The sequence below is a fragment of the Garra rufa genome, chromosome 5 (genome assembly GCF_049309525.1).
Source record: "Garra rufa chromosome 5, GarRuf1.0, whole genome shotgun sequence".
NCBI lineage: Eukaryota > Metazoa > Chordata > Actinopteri > Cypriniformes > Cyprinidae > Garra > Garra rufa.
Genome location: NC_133365.1, coordinates 12,459,572 through 12,481,063, shown reverse-complemented (window position 1 = coordinate 12,481,063; position 21,492 = coordinate 12,459,572). Strand labels below are relative to the sequence as shown.

The 21,492-nt window shown below is 38.1% G+C and overlaps 2 protein-coding genes across 4 annotated transcripts in view; one reads left to right on the top strand and one right to left on the bottom strand.

Moving 5' to 3' along the window:
- fam222ba (family with sequence similarity 222 member Ba) overlaps positions 1-6,718 on the top strand; it is an 89,774-nt gene extending 83,056 nt beyond the window's left edge. For all 3 annotated transcript variants that reach the window (XM_073840714.1, XM_073840713.1, XM_073840711.1), the window contains exon 3: positions 2,998-6,718. In XM_073840714.1, the coding sequence (XP_073696815.1) occupies positions 2,998-4,691 (1,694 nt within the window). In that variant the 3' untranslated portion in view covers positions 4,692-6,718. The remainder of the gene's footprint in view (positions 1-2,997) is intronic.
- A 1,664-nt stretch (positions 6,719-8,382) lies between these two features.
- LOC141335886 (transient receptor potential cation channel subfamily V member 1-like) lies at positions 8,383-20,843 on the bottom strand. The gene is made up of 16 exons (XM_073841445.1): positions 20,757-20,843; positions 18,088-18,319; positions 17,857-18,014; positions 17,558-17,710; positions 17,227-17,364; positions 16,750-17,048; positions 15,075-15,245; positions 14,739-14,912; positions 13,164-13,268; positions 12,984-13,054; positions 12,256-12,421; positions 12,029-12,095; positions 11,125-11,435; positions 10,898-11,019; positions 10,622-10,725; positions 8,383-10,134 (listed from the first exon to the last, which is right to left on the bottom strand). Exons 2-16 carry the CDS (start codon positions 18,273-18,275, stop codon positions 10,022-10,024), a joined length of 2,340 nt encoding a protein of 779 aa, XP_073697546.1. The 5' UTR covers positions 18,276-18,319; positions 20,757-20,843; the 3' UTR covers positions 8,383-10,021.
- Positions 20,844-21,492: the final 649 nt, after the last annotated feature.

Genomic DNA, 21,492 nt, shown 5'->3' with positions numbered 1-21,492 from the left:
TTTTCATTTAGTACTGCCCTTCTGAAGCTACAGAAGATACATACATGTTCCCTAGAAGACAAAATAAGTTAAAAATACCCTGCTCTTCAAATTCAAAAGTTTTCACCCCTAGCTCTTAATGCATTGTGTTTTCTTTTTGAAGCATCATTGTTTGGGCAGATTAACTGTTCAGGACAAACAAGGGACTCATGAACAACTATTACTAAACAAAAAAACAAAAACAAAGCTGTGGTTCATTCAGGTAACAACACAGTATTAAGAAGCAAGTGTATGTAAACTTTTGAACAGGGCCATTTTTATAAATTCAACTATTATTTTTTTCTTGTGGACTATATGAAAACATATTTTATGTGAAATATCTTATTCAGGTCAGTACTGAACGAAAAATATCATACATTATGTATGATCCCTCTCATTTTGCTAAAATAATTAACATTTTGCAGATTCTGCAAGGTGTATGTAAACTTTTGAACTCAACTGTACATATACAATACTGTTTAAAGTGTTGGGGTCGGTAAGATATTTTAAACTTATTATGCTCAAAGCTGCATTTATTTGACAAAGAAATGCTATAATATTGTGAAGTGTTATGACAGTTTAAAATAACCATTTTGTATTTGAATATGTTTAAAAAGTAATAGATTCCTGTGATGCAAAGCTAAAATTTCAGCAGCCGTTACTCCAGTCTTCAGTGTCACATGATACTTTAGAAATTATTCTAATATGCTGATTTGGTGCTCAAGAAAAGTGTTTGGTGGGAAGTCTTGTGTGTTTGTTCAGTGTTTGGGGTGTTTGTCAGGGCAGTGTGAGCTGTGAGCACTGACTGAATCCGCTCAGGCTGGATGAAAGAGCTCAGTCACACTACACAGGCTGTCTATCCTCTCACTAGGGATGAGGGGGCCAGGAACGCATAGAAACGCACGTTAATACTCTGTCTGTGTGTGTGTGTGTGTGTGTGTGTGTGTGTGTGTGTGGGTTTACATGTTTTATGGGGACATTCCATAGGCGTAATGGTTTTCATACTGTACAAACCGTATTTTCTATCGCCCTACATCTGCCCTACACCTAAACCTAGCCCTCACAGGAGATTGTGCACACTTTTACTTCCTCAGAAAAACTCATTGTGCATGATTTATAAGCCTGTTTCCTCATGGGGACCTGAGAAATGTCCCCACAAGGTCAAAATCTACTGGTATTACTATCCTTGTGGGGACATTTGGTCCCCACAACGTGATGAATACCAGGTACACACATACAACTCCATATCAGTGTGAGCAAGGGAAGTGCAGGTGGGTGCACATCAGAAGTCTCTCTATCTCTCTTTTCTCTTCTCCCCTCAAGTGATGAAAGCTTGTTTTATACAAAGACCCCCTTTCAGCAGCCAGACAGCAGCTTCACAGAGAGCACTTATCATCCTCAATTTCTTTTCTCTATCCCTCGCTTCCTTTGTTTTTCTGTCTGTCTCTCACCCGCTCTGCTCTATTCTCAACCCGTCGAATCAGAGGTGTCCTGGCAGGTGAGGATGTCACACTCAGGAAGAGCCGCATTGTGCAGAAAAAGAGCTTATATTGTGAGCAGAGACCTGCAGACTTCTGAATGTAAAACCAGTTAAATAATTCAGCTCATTAATGTTTTTCCCCCTTTTATGTTCACCTTTAAAAGCATTACTGTGATCCTGGAGAGAAGAACAGATGTGTGTGAAAGACAGGTTGATAAAAAGGGCTCATCAATTAGACAGCTTATTTAGAGCACAGAACATGCGAGGCTAAGATGCTTACCACACTGCACACAGACATACGTGGTTGCTCTATTTTTGGGGGCAGGGCCAGACAGGTTTTAATTTCTAATTCACACTCTCAAACTGAAACTGTAAGAGAATCAAGCACAGACACATCACAGCGGTGTTGTTAAATTTAACAGAGGTACTTAACAGTCAGTGGTGTTGTCTGGCAGTCTGCGTGTTCGCATTGTGTGTGTGTGTGTGTGTGTGTGTGTGTGTGTGTGTGTGTGTGTGTGTGTGTGTGTGTGTGTGTGTGTGTGTGTGTGTGTGTGAATGGTCCATGCTATAGCAGATCACACTCTGGCATACAGGAAGCATGTTACATCTGGTAGTGATGGAGAGGAAGTGAGAAAGTGAACATTCACCTTCATCTGTTTGTCACGTGACTTCACACCGAACACACTGCATGAAAACAATAAAACTTTGAAATACTCTTTAATATAATTGTTTTCTATTTGAATATATTTTAAAATGTAATTCATTCCTGTGATTTCAGAGTTGAATTTAATTTGTTCTAATATTCTGATTTGCTTCCCAGAAACATTTATTATTATTATTATTATTATTATTATTATTATTATGTTGAAAACAGCTGAGTATAATTTTTCCAGGCTTCTTTGTTAAATAGAGTTTAGAAGAACAGCATTTATCTGAAACAGCATTTATCTGAAATAACTTTTTGATCAATTTAAAGCGTCCTTGCTCAAAGAAACTGAAAAAAATGTTCCCAACTGTTTTAAATATTGATAATAATAATAAATAATAATGAAAATGTTAAAATATTGATTTCTGTTAAAATACTGATTTCTGAAGGATCATGTGACACTGAAGACTGGAGTAATGATCAAAGGAATACATGAATTAAACAGTTATATTAAATGGTACAAATATTTCACAATTTTACTGTTTTTGCTGTACTTTGGATGAAACAAATGCAGGCTTGGTGAGCGGAAGAGACATCTTTAAAAATGTTAAAATCTTACTGTTCAAAAACCTTTGACTAGTAGTGTATGTGTAAAATTAAGCTGTACTAATATATTTTTCTAAGGCCTCTTTCTCCCATTTTCCACCAGAATTTCTAATGTGAGAATATATCTGTTATTTATCTCCATTTTCCTACTTGCCCTGCTCTATGTACAAAATTGAGAATTCATATTAATTTTTTTCAAGCCATAATTTGATTTTTCTTCCTTTTTGTCCCTTTTTGCTCCATATAGGGGACACTCCACAAAGGATGAGATCTGCTCAGTATCCAACCCCTGCGGAATTGGATGCTTATGCTAAAAAGGTTGCCAACAATCCACTCACCATCAAGATTTTCCCTAACAGCGTCAAAGTCCCTCAGCGGAACCACGTTCGTCGCACCGTCAACGGACTCGACACCGCTGGCCCCCGATACAGCCCCTACCCCTCCTCTCAGGCCACTGCCAAGACCGGTCTCCTTGCCATCGTTAAAGTGCCCCTCGTCAAGGGTGTCATCAAGGACTTCGACGGCACACGGGCACGTCTGCACCCGGAGGTGATTATGAATGCCGCCGGCGGCCCTTATGCAGCCACCTCGGCCAGCACTTTAAACCTGCACCACCCATCGCAGGGGCCTCCCAGAGCGTCCCAGAATCCGCAGGGGCTTCCTCCGCACCCTCGGAATCTCCAAACTCTGCAACAGCCCGGGCCTCCGCACCAAGGACTTGGACACAGACCTTCCTCCTCCATGCCGCAACAGCCCCAAGGCCTTCCAAGGCCCCAGACTCTATCCCACCCTCCTTCTTTAGGCCACCCTGGTGCCCACCAACCTTCAGCAATCCTGCTTCCCCAGCAGCACCTACAGAACCCCCCTGCAAGCCTGCAGGTGGGTCCTCGGAAGTTGCCGGTTGCAGACGCCCCTCCTAACGTGACTGTTTCTACCTCAACCATTCCATTGTCCATGGCCGGAGTGCTCCACCAAGGCTGTCAGGCGGACTTAAACAGCATTGTGCACCAGATAAGCCAGTTCTGCCAGGCCAGGGCTCAGGGCGCCAGTGCCACATCGATGTGTGAAGGGCAAATCGCCAACCCAAGTCCCATTAGCCGAAATCTACTCATCAACGCCAGTTCTCGAGTCTCGGTGCATGCAGGAAACCCTAACGTACTCGCTCCCGGGCTAATGCGCCCATCGTGCGCTATCGGACCGCCTGATAAAATGACTGCTTCTGCGCCAGTGAGTGCGATGCCTCCGCATAACATGGCCACAATGAACCACATGTATCACAGCGATATTAAACAACAGCACCTACAGCATCAAAGCCATCAACCGCAGAGAAATCCCCAGCAGCCACAGATGAGGTCCTGGACTCAGCATCAGCTCGCTCACCTCCAGCACATCTCGGAAGGGGGCGGACACCCCTGCAAGCCCCCGAATCGTGACCCTGGTCTCCCTTGCAAGGGCATTACCTATCCCCCAGAGATGGGCATGGGGCAGCCTTATGCCATGAAACCCTCCAGCCCCTCGCCGCCACTTGCCAACAGCAACAATGCAATGCCCCCAGGCGCGGTGACACACTACACCAACGGGCAGTACTACCACCAGCCGCCGGTGTGGGGTAGTATCCTTCCCACGCCCAACAGCGACAGCTCCGGCTCGCAGGACCTCCCGGTGCCCTTCCACGGCACAGGCACGGGCAATACCAACCCCACCCCAGGGATGGACTGTGCCCCCACGGGAGGAGCAGCCCATTACCGATTAGTAGGGGGTGCCTTAATAGGGCAGACTAATCTGATGCAAACGGCAGATTGCATGGGAGGGGACTTCCAGACGCCCTGCTTCCGAGATCAGAATCTCATCCTGATGGGGAAAATGCACAGGCCACCCCCTATGGGCAGGGTAGTGGTCCCCCCCTCCGAGACGCAAGGCCAGCACCCAGGGTACAGATAAGCTTCAGCCCACAAGCCTCAGACACAGTCTCTCCTCAGTGAAGTCAGCCACACACGCTTGTCCTCGGCACCTCCTGTTAGTCTTAATGAAATTACGTAACGAGAGGAACTAAATGAGCTCGAAATCTCAAGGATGATTGTTGATGAAAACAAAGGAAAAAAACAACAAACATGTCTAATGAAGAGCAGTGTTTTGTGTTGTTAATCTTGCAAGTGATCAATTTTTCTTTTTCTTTTAATAAGTGCTTTTTTAAGGCACTAAAGGGAATTTTGTTTTTTTTTCTTTCAACTCTGTCTTGTCTTTCTCCAGCTACCCGGATCTCAAGTGCTCCTGGGTTATTTATGAACATCTTTCTTGTGTTAGTGCTTACTTTATTAAGGTGTCTTGTAAAATAGATTATTTCTACTTCTGTTCATTGGACAACCGACTCGCTTTCATTTGAGAGATCTTTGTTTTGAGCCCGTCTTATAACATCAAGATGGCTGACAGACTCAGAGCACTTCCCTCTTCAGCATGACACATTCTTTGTCCTTTCTTTCTTTTTTCGGTGTCTGAGCTATGCGGGAATATGCCAGTCACTGGTCCCTTCAGACTGTTCCTAGGTGAGAGCTCTTGTCATGTGTTCCTGTAACACAGGGCACCCATGTTTCTATATTTTTAGAAGTAAAACAGATTGGTTATGGGCTTTCTGGATTTATGTGCGAAATGGGAACTGCTTTAGACTTGTGAAAGGTCGAAACATCAACTTGCTAGACGCATTGTGACCAGAAGGAAACCTAAGAGACAGGAACCGCATACATATATAACACCTCTTTCACAGTCTTTCAGTGATGCAGCAAATCAGGTGTCATTTTGCATTCTGAGTCACTAATGCGAGTGAAGTTTTGTATAATGATTCTGTCTGTTCTCTGTAAAGGCCAAAGGAGAAGAGCTACAGATGTTTTCATGTTAAAGCTGTGCCATTTTTGTTTTTTCCTGATCATTATACTCCCTTTATTTCTTAACATATGAGAAACTACTACTTGAATTGTATAGATGAGTCGTGCCGTTTCAGGTGGGTCGTATGTGGTATAGCTATCAGTGGGTTTGCAGGACTAAACATACTACTGAAGGTGTCTGTAGGCTTGTTACTAATATTATGATGTAGAAACTATGTACCAAATCAAGGGTTTATGATCCTGCGTTTTCTAATTCATCCTTTATAATAATGTAAAGTAGGAGTTGCTACTGATTCTTTTGTGAAGTGTGCTTGAATTGACCAAATTGATCACTTGCAAGATCATTTGTGGTTAAATTACGGAGGACTTTTTAAAAGAAAAAAGTCAAAAAGGTGAAACAGCAGGTGAATTGCTTATTTTATTGTACACTGGCTTATCTACTGTACTGCTGTAACTTTAAAGAAGTGTAATAACTGTGTGTGAATGAGACTGCATATGGATATGGGTTCATGGATCTGGTGTGCATGTGATGAGCGCAGGTGTGTGTTTGTGTGTGTGTGTGTGCTGGTGGGTCAGTTTGTCTCGACTCACGGTTGGTTTGCCTCCCCTCAACAGCCCTCATGAAGCCTTAAGTATTTGATCCTTGGACTTTCCTTTGACAAACAAGCATGATTATAATAAAGGTATAATGAATTCTGATTTTGAAAAAAAAAATAGACTATAAAGGAACAGCATTTTTCCTTGTTTATTTTTATTAACTCAAGCTTTTGTTGAATAGAAAAGCAATTCTTTAGAATTACTTTATAATGTAAACAAAGAAATAAAGAATATTTTATCGTCATTGTTTTATAGCTGTGTGTAGTTCTGGGCTGTAACAAAATCTTTTTATTCCATGTTTCAAAGCTTCAGTTTGACAATTTGTGCTATTTATAATTATGATCTAGATTTTTTTTTTCCTCATTATTTAAAACTTTTTTTTTTTAATTTTGCAATTGCTGTGAAATGGAGGAAGCTTGTAGAAGCCTTTCTCGTATCTGTCACTCTGTGGCTGTCAATTGAATGCGTGGGAAGAATTTGAGAGTGTGAGAGTTGTGCTACTCTTTTTTTGTAATATTGTAATAATAAAATAAAGTTCTAATTTATGCTTTCATGTATGCTTCCATTTCAGTTGATTGAAAACTTGTGAACTGCTCAACCTGTGTTTTGACAGTTATCTTGTTTTAAGAAACTCTTTCCTCATGCAGTTCATTTGCTCGGACTGCTGGTAGCTATTGCAGGAAATACCAGACCATCCCAAACTAAAAACATAAAAGCGGACGGTCAAAAATACATTTCCTGACATTAATGTCTGAAGTGGGAAAAATATTTAATGGTTACAAAATCACTTTGGTGATGAAAGAATTCTTATTAGTGGTTCTAGTAGTTATTGAGCAGGGCTGTTTAACATACTCTTGCAGGTTTAAACTGAGGTAAACCAACTTAACCTTACTCAACAGATTCTGAGCGATTGTCCTCAGAAATAGTGTTTTTACGATGCATCATCAATCGGCCATATTGAAACAATGCCACAGAACTGAATGAAACTTGCATATTTAGCTGATTATTTCTCTTGAAAATGGTCATGTTTTGGGTTGTAATAATCGGTCGGAAAAGGAAAAAACATTTGGAGTACTAAAGACTGCTAAAAGTTAAAACAAATCAAGGAGAAGAGTGCAAAAAACTGTCTGAGGAACAAAGTGAACCTTTCCATGGCACAAATCTTGACATGTTTGTTATTATTTCCAGTCAGGTAGGTGAAATATTAGGCTAATATCTTAATTAATACTGCTCTTCCGTATCTTTACCACCTATTACCTTAAAGGAGTAGTTCACTTTCAGAACAAAAATTTACAGATAATGTACTCACCCCCTTGTCATCCAAGATGTTCATGTCTTTCTTCCTTCAGTTGTAAGGAAATTATGTTTTTTGAGGAAAACATTTCAGGATTTCTCTCCATATAATGGACTTCTATGGTGCCCCTGAGTTTGAACTTCTAAAATGCAGCTTCTAAACGATCACAGCCAAGGAAAGAAGGGTCTTATCTAGCAAAACATCTTTATTTTCTAAAAAAAAATTACAATTTATATACTTTTTAACCTCAAATGCTCGTCTTGTCTAGCTCTGTGTGTACTCTGTGTAGAGATTAAAAAGTATATAAATTGTAAATGTTTTTATGTTTTTAGAAAATACCCTAATCGTTTCGCTTGATAAGACCCCTCTTCCTCGGCTGGGATCATTTAAAGCCCTTTGAAGCTGCATTTTGGAAATTCAAACTCGGGGGCACCACAGAAATCCATTATATGGAGAGAAATCCTGAAATGTTTTCCTCAAAAATCACAATTTCTTTGAGACTGAAGAAAGAAAGACATGAACATCTTGGATGACAAGGGGGTGAGTACATTATCTGTAAATTTGTGTTCTGAAAGTGAACTAATCCTTTAAGTTTGTCAAAATATTGTGTCCGAATTCCTCCTTACCAAGTCCTTCACTAGGATTCAGCAGCTTCCACACATTTTTTCCAAGGTTTAGACAGCATAAATTAACAGAACAACATATTCAGTAGTGTTTACATCCGAGTATCGCTAGCATGGCCGCGCACCTGGCTAACTGACCAAATCGTGACGTAAGTGCAAAATCTCCATTGTGTATTGTAAGTTAGCTCTGGTAATTATTTCAGACAGCCAGTACATAACTTAAATAAGTGTTCAGCAAGTTCAGATTTGATTCTGGTCATGGAAAATCCAGAATCCATTGGATTTTATTCAGAATTTATTTGTACAACCGTTCACAACATCTTTACAAAGCTTACACATCCATTATGAGTCGCTATATTGGGTAAATACAGCGAGAATACAGCGTGTTTGTTTACAATTTAAAATGCCACATGATGAGATAAACCCCTGGAGGTGATTCCCAAAGAACCCCTATTTATTTAAAAGAAAGCGATCTTATTCAGGACTGGAAAGTCAACATTTAGAGGGAAAACAGCTCCCACTCCGAGTGAGGCCACTTTTTCCCCTGGCTGTCTCAGTTACACATGATTGCGGCTTGTTTTATTCAATGGCTCTATATATCAAAGGGATACAGCGCCGGAAGTGACGCAGACCAGCCAGGTCGCCGCATTTAAGCCGTCTGGTGCGAATGTAAATTTTAGTTATATAAATGAGAGCACAGCAGGACATTCGCATTTCAGCTCTGCAGTGAAGTAATAGCCGGATCCATCACTTCACTTAAATGAACGGTGCGCTACTGGTCAGTAAAATAGGTAACGAATGACAATTGTGAACGTATTTAATTATATAAGTATGCTAATATTACGCACAGTGGATTCATCGTGTGTGGACCTTATTTGCATAATTCTGTGACGCTTGTCGGTACTGTGCCACATCAGTCCCAATCAGAACCAACACAACACCACAAGAGGGCGATATACACAAACAGTTTTGCACATTGCCCCTAAAATCAGTCCAAGATAAACTTTCATTAATTAGACTACATAGTTGTGGATTAAAAGATGTATATAGCCAACATTCAAGCTTTCGACAGTTTTGCGTACAGAAGAGGTCTGAGGCTCATTCTCATTACGCAGTACATTTTGACTTCACCGTTAAATAACTCTTAATTCATTTTATTTGTAGTATCTGAAACATCTGAATGACTAAAGAAGCGTTAAGTTTTGAGTGTTTTATCGTTAGTGTTTTGAATAAATTATTAAACACAATTTTGATATACACATTTTACTAATGTAAATATTAGTTTTATCACAATTAAGTAACCATTGGAGTGAATATTGCATACTTTTATTTATTTGTAATTATTTAGTGTTTTAGTGGACACAAAATGACCAACTAATCCTAATTTTCCAATCAAAATCTAATAAATAAATCTCATCATAATGACAGTTTGAGACTACTTTGGTTTTGTGATATTGGTGTCAAAAACATCCTGTTTGCTAAAACTAAAAACCTCTGTATGATGTCAAAATTAAATGATTCAAATAAATCAAAATGAAAATGAAGTTGACATCCTCATTTTAGCTAGCTCTCAATTCTTTACTGAGCAATAGCTGGCTTCAGCTCTTTATTACTATTCTCTTTTTTTCTGCCGGAGTGTGAATAATCATATTTAATATTTAAATATTATATTTCGTATTTTCACACACATGAAATTAGCTATGTGTATTTTATAAATGCTTTCTTAAATTACAACATGTTCAAAATAATAAAAAGCCCTTGAGGTGCATATGTTTTTTAACACAATCAATTTTAGCCTGTCATAATATGTCGTTTTTCCTGTAGGACTAAAAGGCAATTGCAAAATAGATTGCAATAAATTACAGGTTATAAAACTTGTCAGATGGCGCTAGAGGCCTCAGCTATAGGACTCAGCTCCTGTTCTTCTCTGTGTTGTGGTCTCTGTATCCAACGTTTACTGAACGTTTGCAGGAGTCTTCGCCGGCTGGGCTCTGTAACCAATACACATGATATAGAATTAAAAAATAATAATAATAATTATATACACTACCAGTCAAAAGTTTGGACACTTCCCCATCAAAGAGAATGGGGAAGTGTGTCCAAACATTTGACTGATAGTGTATATATAAGAAGAAATGCATATATTTATAGTGTGAATATATTTATATTTATAGTTTTTTTTTTTTTTTTTTTTACATTTTTATTGAACTGTACCATACATTTGTACTATGGTGTGACATGTTACAAAAAAAAAAATCTTAATAATATATAAATAGCATGAGACAAATTTATCTTCATTGTTAGACACTTATTTTCATATAGTGTTACTTATTTAAGATGAAATTATAGTTAACCTAATTTTTCCCCCATGACTTGTTAGACTATTTTAAGACAAACTTTGACAACAAGATAAACTTTGCTGTCATTCATTCAAAACTGCTGACACACACATGTATACAGATGTATAGCATTGACTACCTCTCTGAGGTTTGGTTGGGGAAGGTACAGACATGCATTTCCCAGGGTCCTCTGTAACTGCACCCAGGTTTCTGTTCCACTGGTTCCAGTTGACTTCCTCCACACTGAAAGAAAGAGAACCCATGCTTCAATTATTGCTTATGGTTTCCACACAGATTAATACAGGGTATGTATGCATGCTAATATCCTCTTTTCAAAATGAATCATCCATTTTTAAATAGGAGACAAATGCAGATTTCAGATCTTGTGGTTTCAGGTGGAAGCCAACAGGGTCACCTGAAGCACCAGCGTCGATCAGGCTCCTGCTCATCACCCAGGTCCTTCTCTTCCCCGGAGCGCAGCCTTGTCTTCAGGCAGCGGGGAAGAATCCACTCCATGTCCAAGGTGGTGATTGCACGCTGTGAATAACATATAAACAACAAACAAAAATGGCAAACCATTACAACCATTTTGTGTTTATTGCAGAAATGGGTGGACAGCTTTAACTTTGCCTTTGATTTCACCTGTAGTTTCCAGATGCTGGTGCTCTCTACGGACATCTCATCCACTCTTTGATTCATCAGAGCGATCAGCATGTTCAGCATCAAAATGTAAGTCATCACTATGTACACAATTAGCAGCACATAGAAGACCTCTACATATTGATACTGATCGGTGAACTCCAGATCTCCCATGCCAATCGTAAACTTGAACAACTCCAGAGTGGTGAAGTAGATGTTCTTGAATGAGGGCTTCGTACAGTTTTCATTTCCAAAAGAAATAAATAAAGATCGTCCTTTACTAGGGACCTTTTCATCAAGGAGAGTTACCACAGCTGTTGAGTAATAAACAAATAATCAACACACACTGTAACAATGTAAGAGTCTTTACTGTCACTTTTGATCAACCCAATGCATCCTTGCTCAATAAAAGTCAGTGTTGTGATAAATGTGACCCTGGACCACAAAACCAGTCATAAGGTTAAATTGTACAAAACTGAGATGTATACATCACATGAAAGCTCAATAAATAAGCTTTCTATTGATATATGGATTGTTAGGATAGGACAATATTTGGCCAAGATACATCTATTTGAAAATCTGGAATCTGAGGGTGCAAAAAAATCAAAATACTGAGAAAATCACCTTTAAAGTTGTCCAAATTAAGTTCTTAACAATGCATATTACTAATCAAAAATTACATTTTGATATATTTATAGTAGGAATTTTACAAAAAATCTTCATGGAACATGATCTTTACTTAATTTCCTAATGATTTTTGGCATAAAAGAAAAATCAATAATTTTGACCCATACCATGTATTTTTGGCTATTGCTACAAATATATCCCAGCGACTTAAGACAGTCACAAATATGAAAGAAATCCTAACAAAAGAGTAAAGGACCTACATGAATGTATGCAAATATACCTGCAGAGAACCCAATGAGGAAGACGATGTACACGACAAGGAATCTGCGAATTTCTCCAAGAACCATCTGACAATAATTAAAGAGTGAGAGAGTAAAAAAACCTAGATTGTAAGGAATAGTGTACACTAATGAGGCATTAAGTGCTACACAAACCATACTTTGCTAATACTCTACTCTGAAGGCCACAGAAAAGGAATCATGGATCCAAAAGACAATTATCACTCACCTTTTGTATCATGACACTGTAGATTCCCATGTTTTTGGACCCTCTGGAGAAGTAGAGTAGATTTACCCAGCTCAAGGCAAGACACAGAACTAAACAGGCTAGATATTGATCCCGACCAAAGCAGTACAGTAGAACACATGCCAGGAATAGCGCAGCCTGCAGAAAACTAATGCAAAAAGCCTTATTATGAGGGGTAAACAATGAATGTATACACTTAATGATTACTAATTCTGGACTAATCTGTTTGAGTAGTGCAAATGTATAGTCAAACCTAAATTTATTCAGAAACCTTCAACATTTCTCACAATATCAGTTTATTCCCTAGAGTTTAAAAAATGGTAAAAAGGAACTAAACTGTGTCTGAACAAATTCATCTTGATAATATCAGATACATTTGATTTGAAAGGTATGTTACAAAACATGTCAAGTAAAAGTGTCAAATCAAATAATTTTTTACTAGTAGTCCACTGTATGAAGAATTGTTGCGTATAATATATCACAGTTTACTTTATTTTGCTATCCTTACTTGCATAAATGAACGATGGTATTCTGCACCATTAGTGAAAAAATAAAAATTTATATCTGGTATTTGAATAATTTTTGGTTTGACTTTATATACAGTGATTTCAGAAACTTTTTAAGCATATTGATCTGTATTTGGAAATTATCAACACTGAAGTAAAAAGAGAGTGTTAATTAATTATTATTACTTGTGTGAAAGCACTCACAAAAGCTGATCTGTGTATCCATCTATGATCAGGGACTCAAATTTTGGACGCTTCCTTAACATATCTATTAACTTAAGAGATAAGGGAATTCAGTCATTTCTGTAAAAAAGGGGGAAAAACATTTTGTATATGTAAGTTTTACATGAATTTGTTTTCAAATCAACAGCGTTAGATACATACCCCTCTAATAAATAAGTAAAGTGCTCCAGTGGTAGTTATGATGTGTCCTGTCAGAAGCAGAATGCCACTGCTGTCTTTTCTATAAGGATATGGAGGCTTTAATGGCTGAAAGAGAAGAGTGGGGATGAATTAAATAATGAAACATTCACAGTAAACACGCACAAAGACACTGTTAGACACTGAACTGGGATAAGTGTCAGTATGCATATTTTCCATAGCCTATATATAATTATTTTACCAAAATAAGAGGGATCACACAAAATGCATGTTAGTTTTTATTTAGTACTGACCTGAATAAGATATTTCACATAGAAGATGTTTACACATAGTCCACAAGAGAAAATAATAGTTTTTAATTTCTAAAAAAATACCCCATTCAAAACGTGATTCTCAATACTGTGTTGTTACCTGAATGATCCACAGCTGTGTTTTTTGTTTGTTTGTTTGTTTGTTTAGTGATAGTTGGTTATGAGTCTCTTGTTTGTCCTCAACAATTAAACTGTCCACTGTTCTTCAGAAAAATCCTTCAGTAAGGATTTAGGCACCAAATGATTTGGTTTTTCAGCATGTGCGTGTATTTGAACCCTTTCCAACAATGACTGCATGGTTTTGAGATCCATCTTTTCACACTAAAGACAACTGAGGGACTACTATTACAGAAGGTTCAAACACTCACTGATGCTTCAGAAGGAAAAACTATGCATTAAAGGAGTAGTTCACTTACAGAACAAAAATTTACAGATAATGTACTCACCCCCTTGTCATCCAAGAAGTTCATGTCTTTCTTTCTTCAGTTGTAAGGAAATTATGTTTTTTGAGGAAAACATTTCAGGAATTCTCTCGATATAATGGACTTCTATGGTGCCCCGAGTTTGAACTTCCAAAATGCAGCTTCAAAGGGCTCTAAATGATCCCAGCCGAGGAAAAAAGGGTCTTATCTAGAAAAACGATGGGTTATTTTCTAAAAAAAAAAAAATAAATAAATACAATTTATATACTTTTTAACCTTAAATGCTCAAGAGTTTGAGATTAAAAAGTATATAAGTTATAAACGTTTTTAGAAAATAACAAATCGTTTCGCTAGATAAGAGCCTTCTTCCTTGGCTGGGATCATTTAGAGCCCTTTGAAGCTGCATTTAAACTGCATTTTGGAAGTTCAAACTCGGGGGCACTACAGAAATCCTTAAATGTTTTCCTCACAAGGGGGTGAGTACATTATCTTTAAATTTTTGTTCTGAAAGTGAACTACTCCTTTAAGAACTGGGGAGTGAAAACTTTTTGAATTTGAAAATCAGGGTAAATTTAACTTATTAAATTATTTTGTCTTCTGGGAAATCTTCTGAAATCTTTATTCTGTTCAAACGTTTACACCCTGGCTTTTAATGCATTGTGTTTCCTTCTGAAGCATCACTGAGCATTTGAACCTACTGTAACACAAGACACAGCTACAAAACGTCAAGAGGCGCGGGGTTTATATAATGACACGCCTCTTTTGAGCACCTACCCTGTTCTATTTTCTCAATGTAGACAGACAAGGCCGTAACCATGTCTTGAGATCAGTGGCTGTAAACCTACTTGGTTGTTGCTAAAGTCCTTCCCTGCTTCGCGGTGATAAGCCACTGCAGTGAGGATGAAAAGGTAGATAACATAAACGATGAAGTTGAACAAGAACATCCGTTTTGCAAATCTCTCCCACTTCTCTTCAATTAGTTTGTTAAATGGCTCAATATGGAGCATCTCGAGGCGGTTCTGAAATGAGATGAAAAAAACATGTTGCTTTCAACAGCTTTTATCGAAATCAACACAGCTTCTTTACAAATAAGACATTTTGCTTAACGAAGTGGTAAGATCTAATTACGCACTTTAGATTCTAGAATTAATTAGTATCAAGTAAACAGCATGTCATCTCACAGGAATCTCGCTGCCGTAAACGATTATCTCCAGCGCGGAGTTCTCCTCGTAGGTGTCCAGAGAGGCGAGGTCATACAGAGACGAGCACACTGGACCGTAGGCCCACTCCGTGATCTTCCGTGACAGATGTCGGCACCCCGGAAACTCCCGCTGCACGATGTGCTTTAACAGCTAGTTACCAAAGGAAGAATGAAATCTGAATGATTAAATAGCAGTGCACTGATTTTAGTAATCAGCCAAGCCAGCTACAGCATCAAATAAAAAGATCAAAAGCAATACAATAAATACAAACCTTAGGTTAATGTAAAGGTTATAACTGTCACTGTGGACTTGACTATAGAGTCTTTTTACGTTGTCATTAAGTGGCCATATTTGCGCACAGAACGTAAAGCCACTGAACAGAACACAACACGCAGATTTTGCTGATTATTGCTGCTGAAAATGGTCAATAATTGTCATGTTTTGGGCTGTACTAATTGGTCAGACCAGGAAAAACAATTGGAGTACTATAGACTAAAGGAAGAAAAGTGCAGACTGAGGAAAAAAGACGTTTGTGGTTGGCCAAACTGAACCAGGATTTCCAGGGCAAGAATCTCGACAACATTTGTGTTTGTTCTTCTTACCATTTCCATCAGGTAGGTGACAAATTAAGCTATTGTCTCAATTAATACTGCTTGTCCCTGCTGAAAAAAACAGCTAAAACCAGTGTGGCTGGTTGGCTGGTTTTAGCTGGTCAACCAGCCTGGTTTTAGCTGGTCAGCAGGCTGGTTTTAGAGGGGTTTTGGCCACTTTTTCAGCCTGGTCAACCAGCCTGGTTTTAGCTGGTCAGCAGGCTGGTTTTAGAGGGGTTTTGGCCACTTTTCCAGCCTGACAAGCCTGGCCAGGCTGGGTGACCAGCTAAAACCAGCTACTTTCAGCTTAAACCAGCTAGGCTGGTTTTAGCTGTTTTTTTCAGCAGGGGTACTTATCTTTACCACCTATTAACTTTAGTTTGTCCAAATATTGCACCCTTTCCTGCTTACTAAGTCCTTCTCTATATGATTTAAGAACTTCCACACATATTTTCCATATTTTAGACAGCATATATTAGCAGAACAACGTATTCAGTACTACATTAACTGTGCTATCCATGCTGTTGTTTACATTCGAGTATCTCCAATATGGCCACGTATCCGGGTAACTGACCAAACTGTGATGTAAGTGCAAACCCTCTATAGAAAAATGTACACTGTCAAGGTGGCACAAAAGTGCTTCTGAAGTGACTGTGTCTTTGCACAGACTGTTAATGCTGCTCAGAGGTGGCATAAATGCAGCAATTACAACTGTAAACCTTAACACTAGGGGGTTGAGATGGGTCTGAGTATTTTAGGAATATTTAAGTCAGGCTTTTATACACTGAGTTTTGAGCAGGCACAGAGCAGCCCTAACTCAACTGTGTAAAGATGCCTTATGAATAAGTGTGGTGTCTGAAGGGAAATGCCATCTCAAATCACATGAGTTCTAATCATCTACAGAAAATCAGGAACATCCAAAAACAGAACTGACACTTAAAGAAATACACACTCCTTCAAACGAATCACTGCTTTAAGTAAATACTGGTATTTTGTGAAATTGTTCATATTCTTGGACATTCAAAAACCTGTAAAAAGAAAAAAAAGTAAAAATTAATATTTACCCCCACTTTTCCTGTTTTGGCAGCTAGTGTGAGTGGGGTGAGTCTTTCTATATTTTTGATTTCCTCCAGCTTGATCTTGGGGTGAAGTTGGTCAGATTTGATTAAGATGTGGTCATACATGGCAATGACGAACTCTGTGTTTTCAGGACTGTTATCAGCTATGGATACTAGTGCGTGAAGCACCGTGTTTCCATGAGAGTCCCTCTTCCTGACATCCACTGCCTGGTATGGGTTGTCCATAAGGAAGTCCACAATGTCTGGCTGATTAGTGCAAGCTGCCAGCGACAAGGGCAGCTCACCTGTGCACAAAAGATGTAAACAATGCAGGTAAGCCTAAGTACCCAAAAAACTGGGTCAGTAACAATGTAGACATCAACATCAAGTAGAATTTGAAAAGGACATGCATTTAAAATGCAGCATTTCTACGGTTTAAATTATAGCAGTATTGCAAAAGTTTAATCATACTCTTAGACTTACCAAAATAGAAGCATGTTTTTTGATTGGGCTGAAAGAATTTCCCACAGGCCTTAGCATGAACGTCGGCACCTTTCTTAACCAGCATCTCTACAAATTTTAAACTCCTCTGTTCAATTGCAACATGGAGTGCTGTCTGACCTGTCTCAAAGAGATCAGTCGATAACATTGCAAAATGAATGGGTTGGATAGTGTGTTAAAAATGATTAATATTCTGTTAATTTATATATATATATAAAAATGACTACTTTAAGGTTTTAGCTTAATATAGAACTAGACCTAAAAATAATTACGCTAATATAAATATTATGTAAAATGAAGCTATGGCTCTGACCTTTGTAGTAACTGTCTGTGTATGCAGCATTAACAAAATTTGTTAAATCTCCCAGTTTCTCTGCTATTTCCAGCAGATGTTCAACTGTGTCGTTCTCGCCTTCCTCCAGATTTAAAAGTGCTTTTAGCAGGGCTGTCTTTCCTTTGGACTTATCTAAAGAAGTTATAAAAACAGTTTTTCCATTATTTAAGAAATATCAATAATGATAAATTTGGGGTCAGTAAGATTGAAAAAAAAACGAAAGAAATTATTCAGCATGTACACATTTAATGGTAGTGTATTTGTTCTTAAATAGTTACATTGAGAGTCGGTGAGCCGTTTCATGTTTTTGTGCAGGTACTGATGTAAACCCTCCAGTTTAGACACATCGCCACTGGACACGGCATCAAAAAGCCTCTTGAGGTTAAACCTCTCTCTGTCCTGCTGAGCTGGTTCTTCTTTCACGTTTCTGATTCCCCTGTGTGCAGAATGTATCTGATAAAGTAAGGATTTCCCATAGTATGTCTACTTACATACTTCAGTATGCTTACCTGTCAAAATGTAGGTTAAATTTAATTCTGTGTGCAGGCTTCTCTGTCTCATCCAGAAAATTAGAATCCATAGGCCTTTTTTCCTTTGAGGTGCTTTTCTTCATTTGTTTGGCCTTTGACCTTTCCTCCTCTGTCAGGTCATCCGTCTCCAGGAAAAATGTAGGGCTGCTGTCTCTTGATTTACTCATAGTGATGTCTTCTTAGTCAAACAGCAGAAGTTAATGCCTGTAAACTACATGTAAATGATATCATTCACAGATACAGGACATTAGGCTTTAAGTTCATACAAATAAGGTCTAGGAAATGTGAGTCTGACCACAATTATTGATTTTACTTTTATAAGCAAATGGCACATTCTGAAACTTGATAAAATTGTGCACCGATACATTAAACACAGATAACATTAAATTATTATTTTACAAGGTTAAATGTTCAATATTAGTATTTTAAATCATTTTATCTAAACCCCCTCTTTGTTTGTATTTTTTAACACTTATTATTTGTGTTTGTAGTTCTGAACTGAATTCTTTGCCAAAGCTAAATGGATTGTGAGCAATATTAGCCATTAGAGTGTGCATGGATCCACACTCCTACCTGAAATAGTAGACCATCCAGGGGCTCTTTTCAGAGTGCTTTTGTTTGGTTTTTGGTTTTTCGCATATTGTTTAAACAACAACTATGATGTTAAAATGGCCAACTCTGATAAACCCTGATCAGTGCCTTGACTACTGAACTAGGGAGCTGATTGAGACACACCCAGTGTTTCTTCCTTTGTGGCCAGTCAAATTGATTTTGATACAATGTAGAGTAAGAGCAGAAGCTGCTTAAGTGTTATAATGGATCATCACATTCTGTCTTCTTATTTAAAAAAACAAACAAAAAACAGGAAGGGGTGACCACAAGGAACCATCTATAGGCCTATATAACCCATCTAATGCATCTACTGTTATCTCTGGTATACAACAAATCCATTCTTAAGTGCAAAAACGTCTTTATTTACAGATCAAGATTAGAGGCTTTCAGAGATACGGAAGACAGAGAAACAAAAAAGTAAGCAGGTTCAGTTTATATGTGCAAGTAGAGATAGCAAATAGTTGCAGACTCTAATAGACCCTTGCTAACTGAATTATTGATATCTCTTCATGCTGTTACATGCTATATGATCCTATCCAGGGAATGGGCCATGATTGTCCCATCAAGGAAGACCTTCCCTGAGAATATGTGCAAATGCATTTCTAACAAAATGCAGTATCTAATGCACTGGATATTCTGCACTATACAATATTATAACGTAGCCTCTTAGTGACTGGCTTCAAATAGAATTACATTGTCTAAATGGCAGTGAGAGGAAATAGTACTCCTGCATGAAGAAACTGCAACACTGTCTTTGGGTAATCATGTAGTATAAGGTCACAAATAGATAAAAGTCCTCAGAAACAAGCTACTAACACTCATCTCTGTTTTGACCGGGTTACCCAGCATGTGATCTATCTTGTGACATTTTACTGTGCAACTCTCACAAAGCTGGTTTTGTATTTTAAAGATTTATAAATGAATCGGTTTGTTTAAAGATGAAAAGACAATGTCAATGTGACATGATTTTAATAACAGTTAGCGTTAGTAATTATGCCCACATGCTATTTCAGTGATTGTTCTTTCTGCTGAGACCAATCAAATTACACTTCATTTCTAAAATAATTCTATGAACAGCTAGAGCTCTGAGAATAAGAGCTAATGGATCATATTAATGTGCCCTTTTGCTTCGAACACCAGTTAAAAGAGGAAGGGGACAAAAACAACTCAGATGGAAACTCTGTGACTTCCTGTCACAGTATTAAAGGAAATGCAAAATGAGTTTCACTGGCTATACGTATATAAGCTACGTATATATGAATTGAGCATTTGACCATAATTATATTTCACTAGCACATTAAATAAGAACTCAGATTGCTAAAATCATTATGGAAATGTAAGTACTTGTAATATGTAGTCATGAGAGCATCGTTCCTCGTTTAAGCCACAGACTATAAACCCTAGATAACCATATAGACCTCTGGGACATGAAATGTTATTCAGATTTGTCAAAACAATGATTCATGTTTAACGTGCACATAAAAGTAAAGAAGGCATGCCTAGAGATGTATTTAAATCAGGAACAGAATTTGCTCCATATGTGAAAGCAGACTCCTCGATGGGTGAGGCAGCACAGATTGTTAAAGAGTCTAACATATCAGTTAATGTTGTTTTGCGCTAGATGATGATGACCTAATATGCAATTGCAAGATGCTGGATAGTCTTACTTAGTAAAATATTATGACATGGCCTCTCTGTAAATGGGTTCTGATAACATTACAGTGGAAAATGTACATTACACAGACACCAGCTTTAGATCATCTCACTTACTACATTATGAGATTTAGCACTTAATCAGCATGTTTTGGGTTGAGCAAAAACAGTCAAGCATGTTATTGTCAGTTTTTAACTAGAATTAAAACTGATCTGCCGAAATATGGACTAAAGTAGATCACAAAAACGTTGACATTTAGGCATTTAGCAGCAAAAAACTACTTTACAGATTTTAATAGGATTAAAAAGCAGCAAAATCTGAATTTATTTAAATATTGCTGTGAACTAGTAATAAGAGTAAAGTATGAAACATTTGTACTCACCAATTAATTGTTTTTAATCCGTTAGATTAAGTATTCAGTTTTGATGAGCATGATAACTCTGAGAGTAATGTCTTGCTCTCTCTCTCTCAGTGCCAGAGAGGAAGAGGGCAAGATGTTTTGAGGTTGCTGAGAGCCTTACAGAAGGCGGGTTGTATTGATTTGAGTATGTTGTTACGTATGTTTTGCCATGTCCATGCCTTGTTGTAGCTCATTCATCCATATAGCTCACAATACAAGCTCTATCATTCTCATCTAGCAACAACAATATATTCTACGACATATCTTAACTATCCAAATGATCAGTTATTTATTTGCCGGAATGCATGTAATATTGAATAAGTACCAGAGCAGCGCACGTTTTGTTTGCACTTTGCAGCAGCATTCAGGTCACCTACACTTGTCTGTTGAGAAGGTTATGTTGAGCAATTTCACTTTTTTAGTGTGCAGGGTTTCCTGTATGACACTGGAGGACTGTGGCAGATTAAGGTGGTTTCGGCACATGCATGGTGTTTTAGGTGCATACGCATTATGTGAACAAAATGAAACCTTATCCTGCAGTTGATTCATAAGGAATAAGTTCTTTATTGTCACTGTACACATACTGTACAATGAAACTTGGTCCACATGTGGCAGAGAATTTGCTGTACCATATTTTCCTCTTTTGAAACAAACAGAAATTTCACTTGCAGCCATGTGCAGCACATGAAATATACCACATAAGCTCAGTTATAACAGA

What these genes read in the sequence shown, in the direction of transcription:
- LOC141335886 (XM_073841445.1), bottom strand. Translation starts at nt 18,275, where the DNA reads ATGAGTAAATCAAGAGACAGCAGCCCTACATTTTTCCTGGAGACGGAT. An exon ending in AGGACTTTAGCAACAACCAA is followed by an intron (nt 13,269 to 14,738) that starts GTAGGTTTACAG and finishes CTTCTCTTTCAG; the next exon opens with CCATTAAAGCCTCCATATCC. An exon ending in GATCGACGCTGGTGCTTCAG is followed by an intron (nt 10,726 to 10,897) that starts GTGACCCTGTTG and finishes TCTTTCTTTCAG; the next exon opens with TGTGGAGGAAGTCAACTGGA.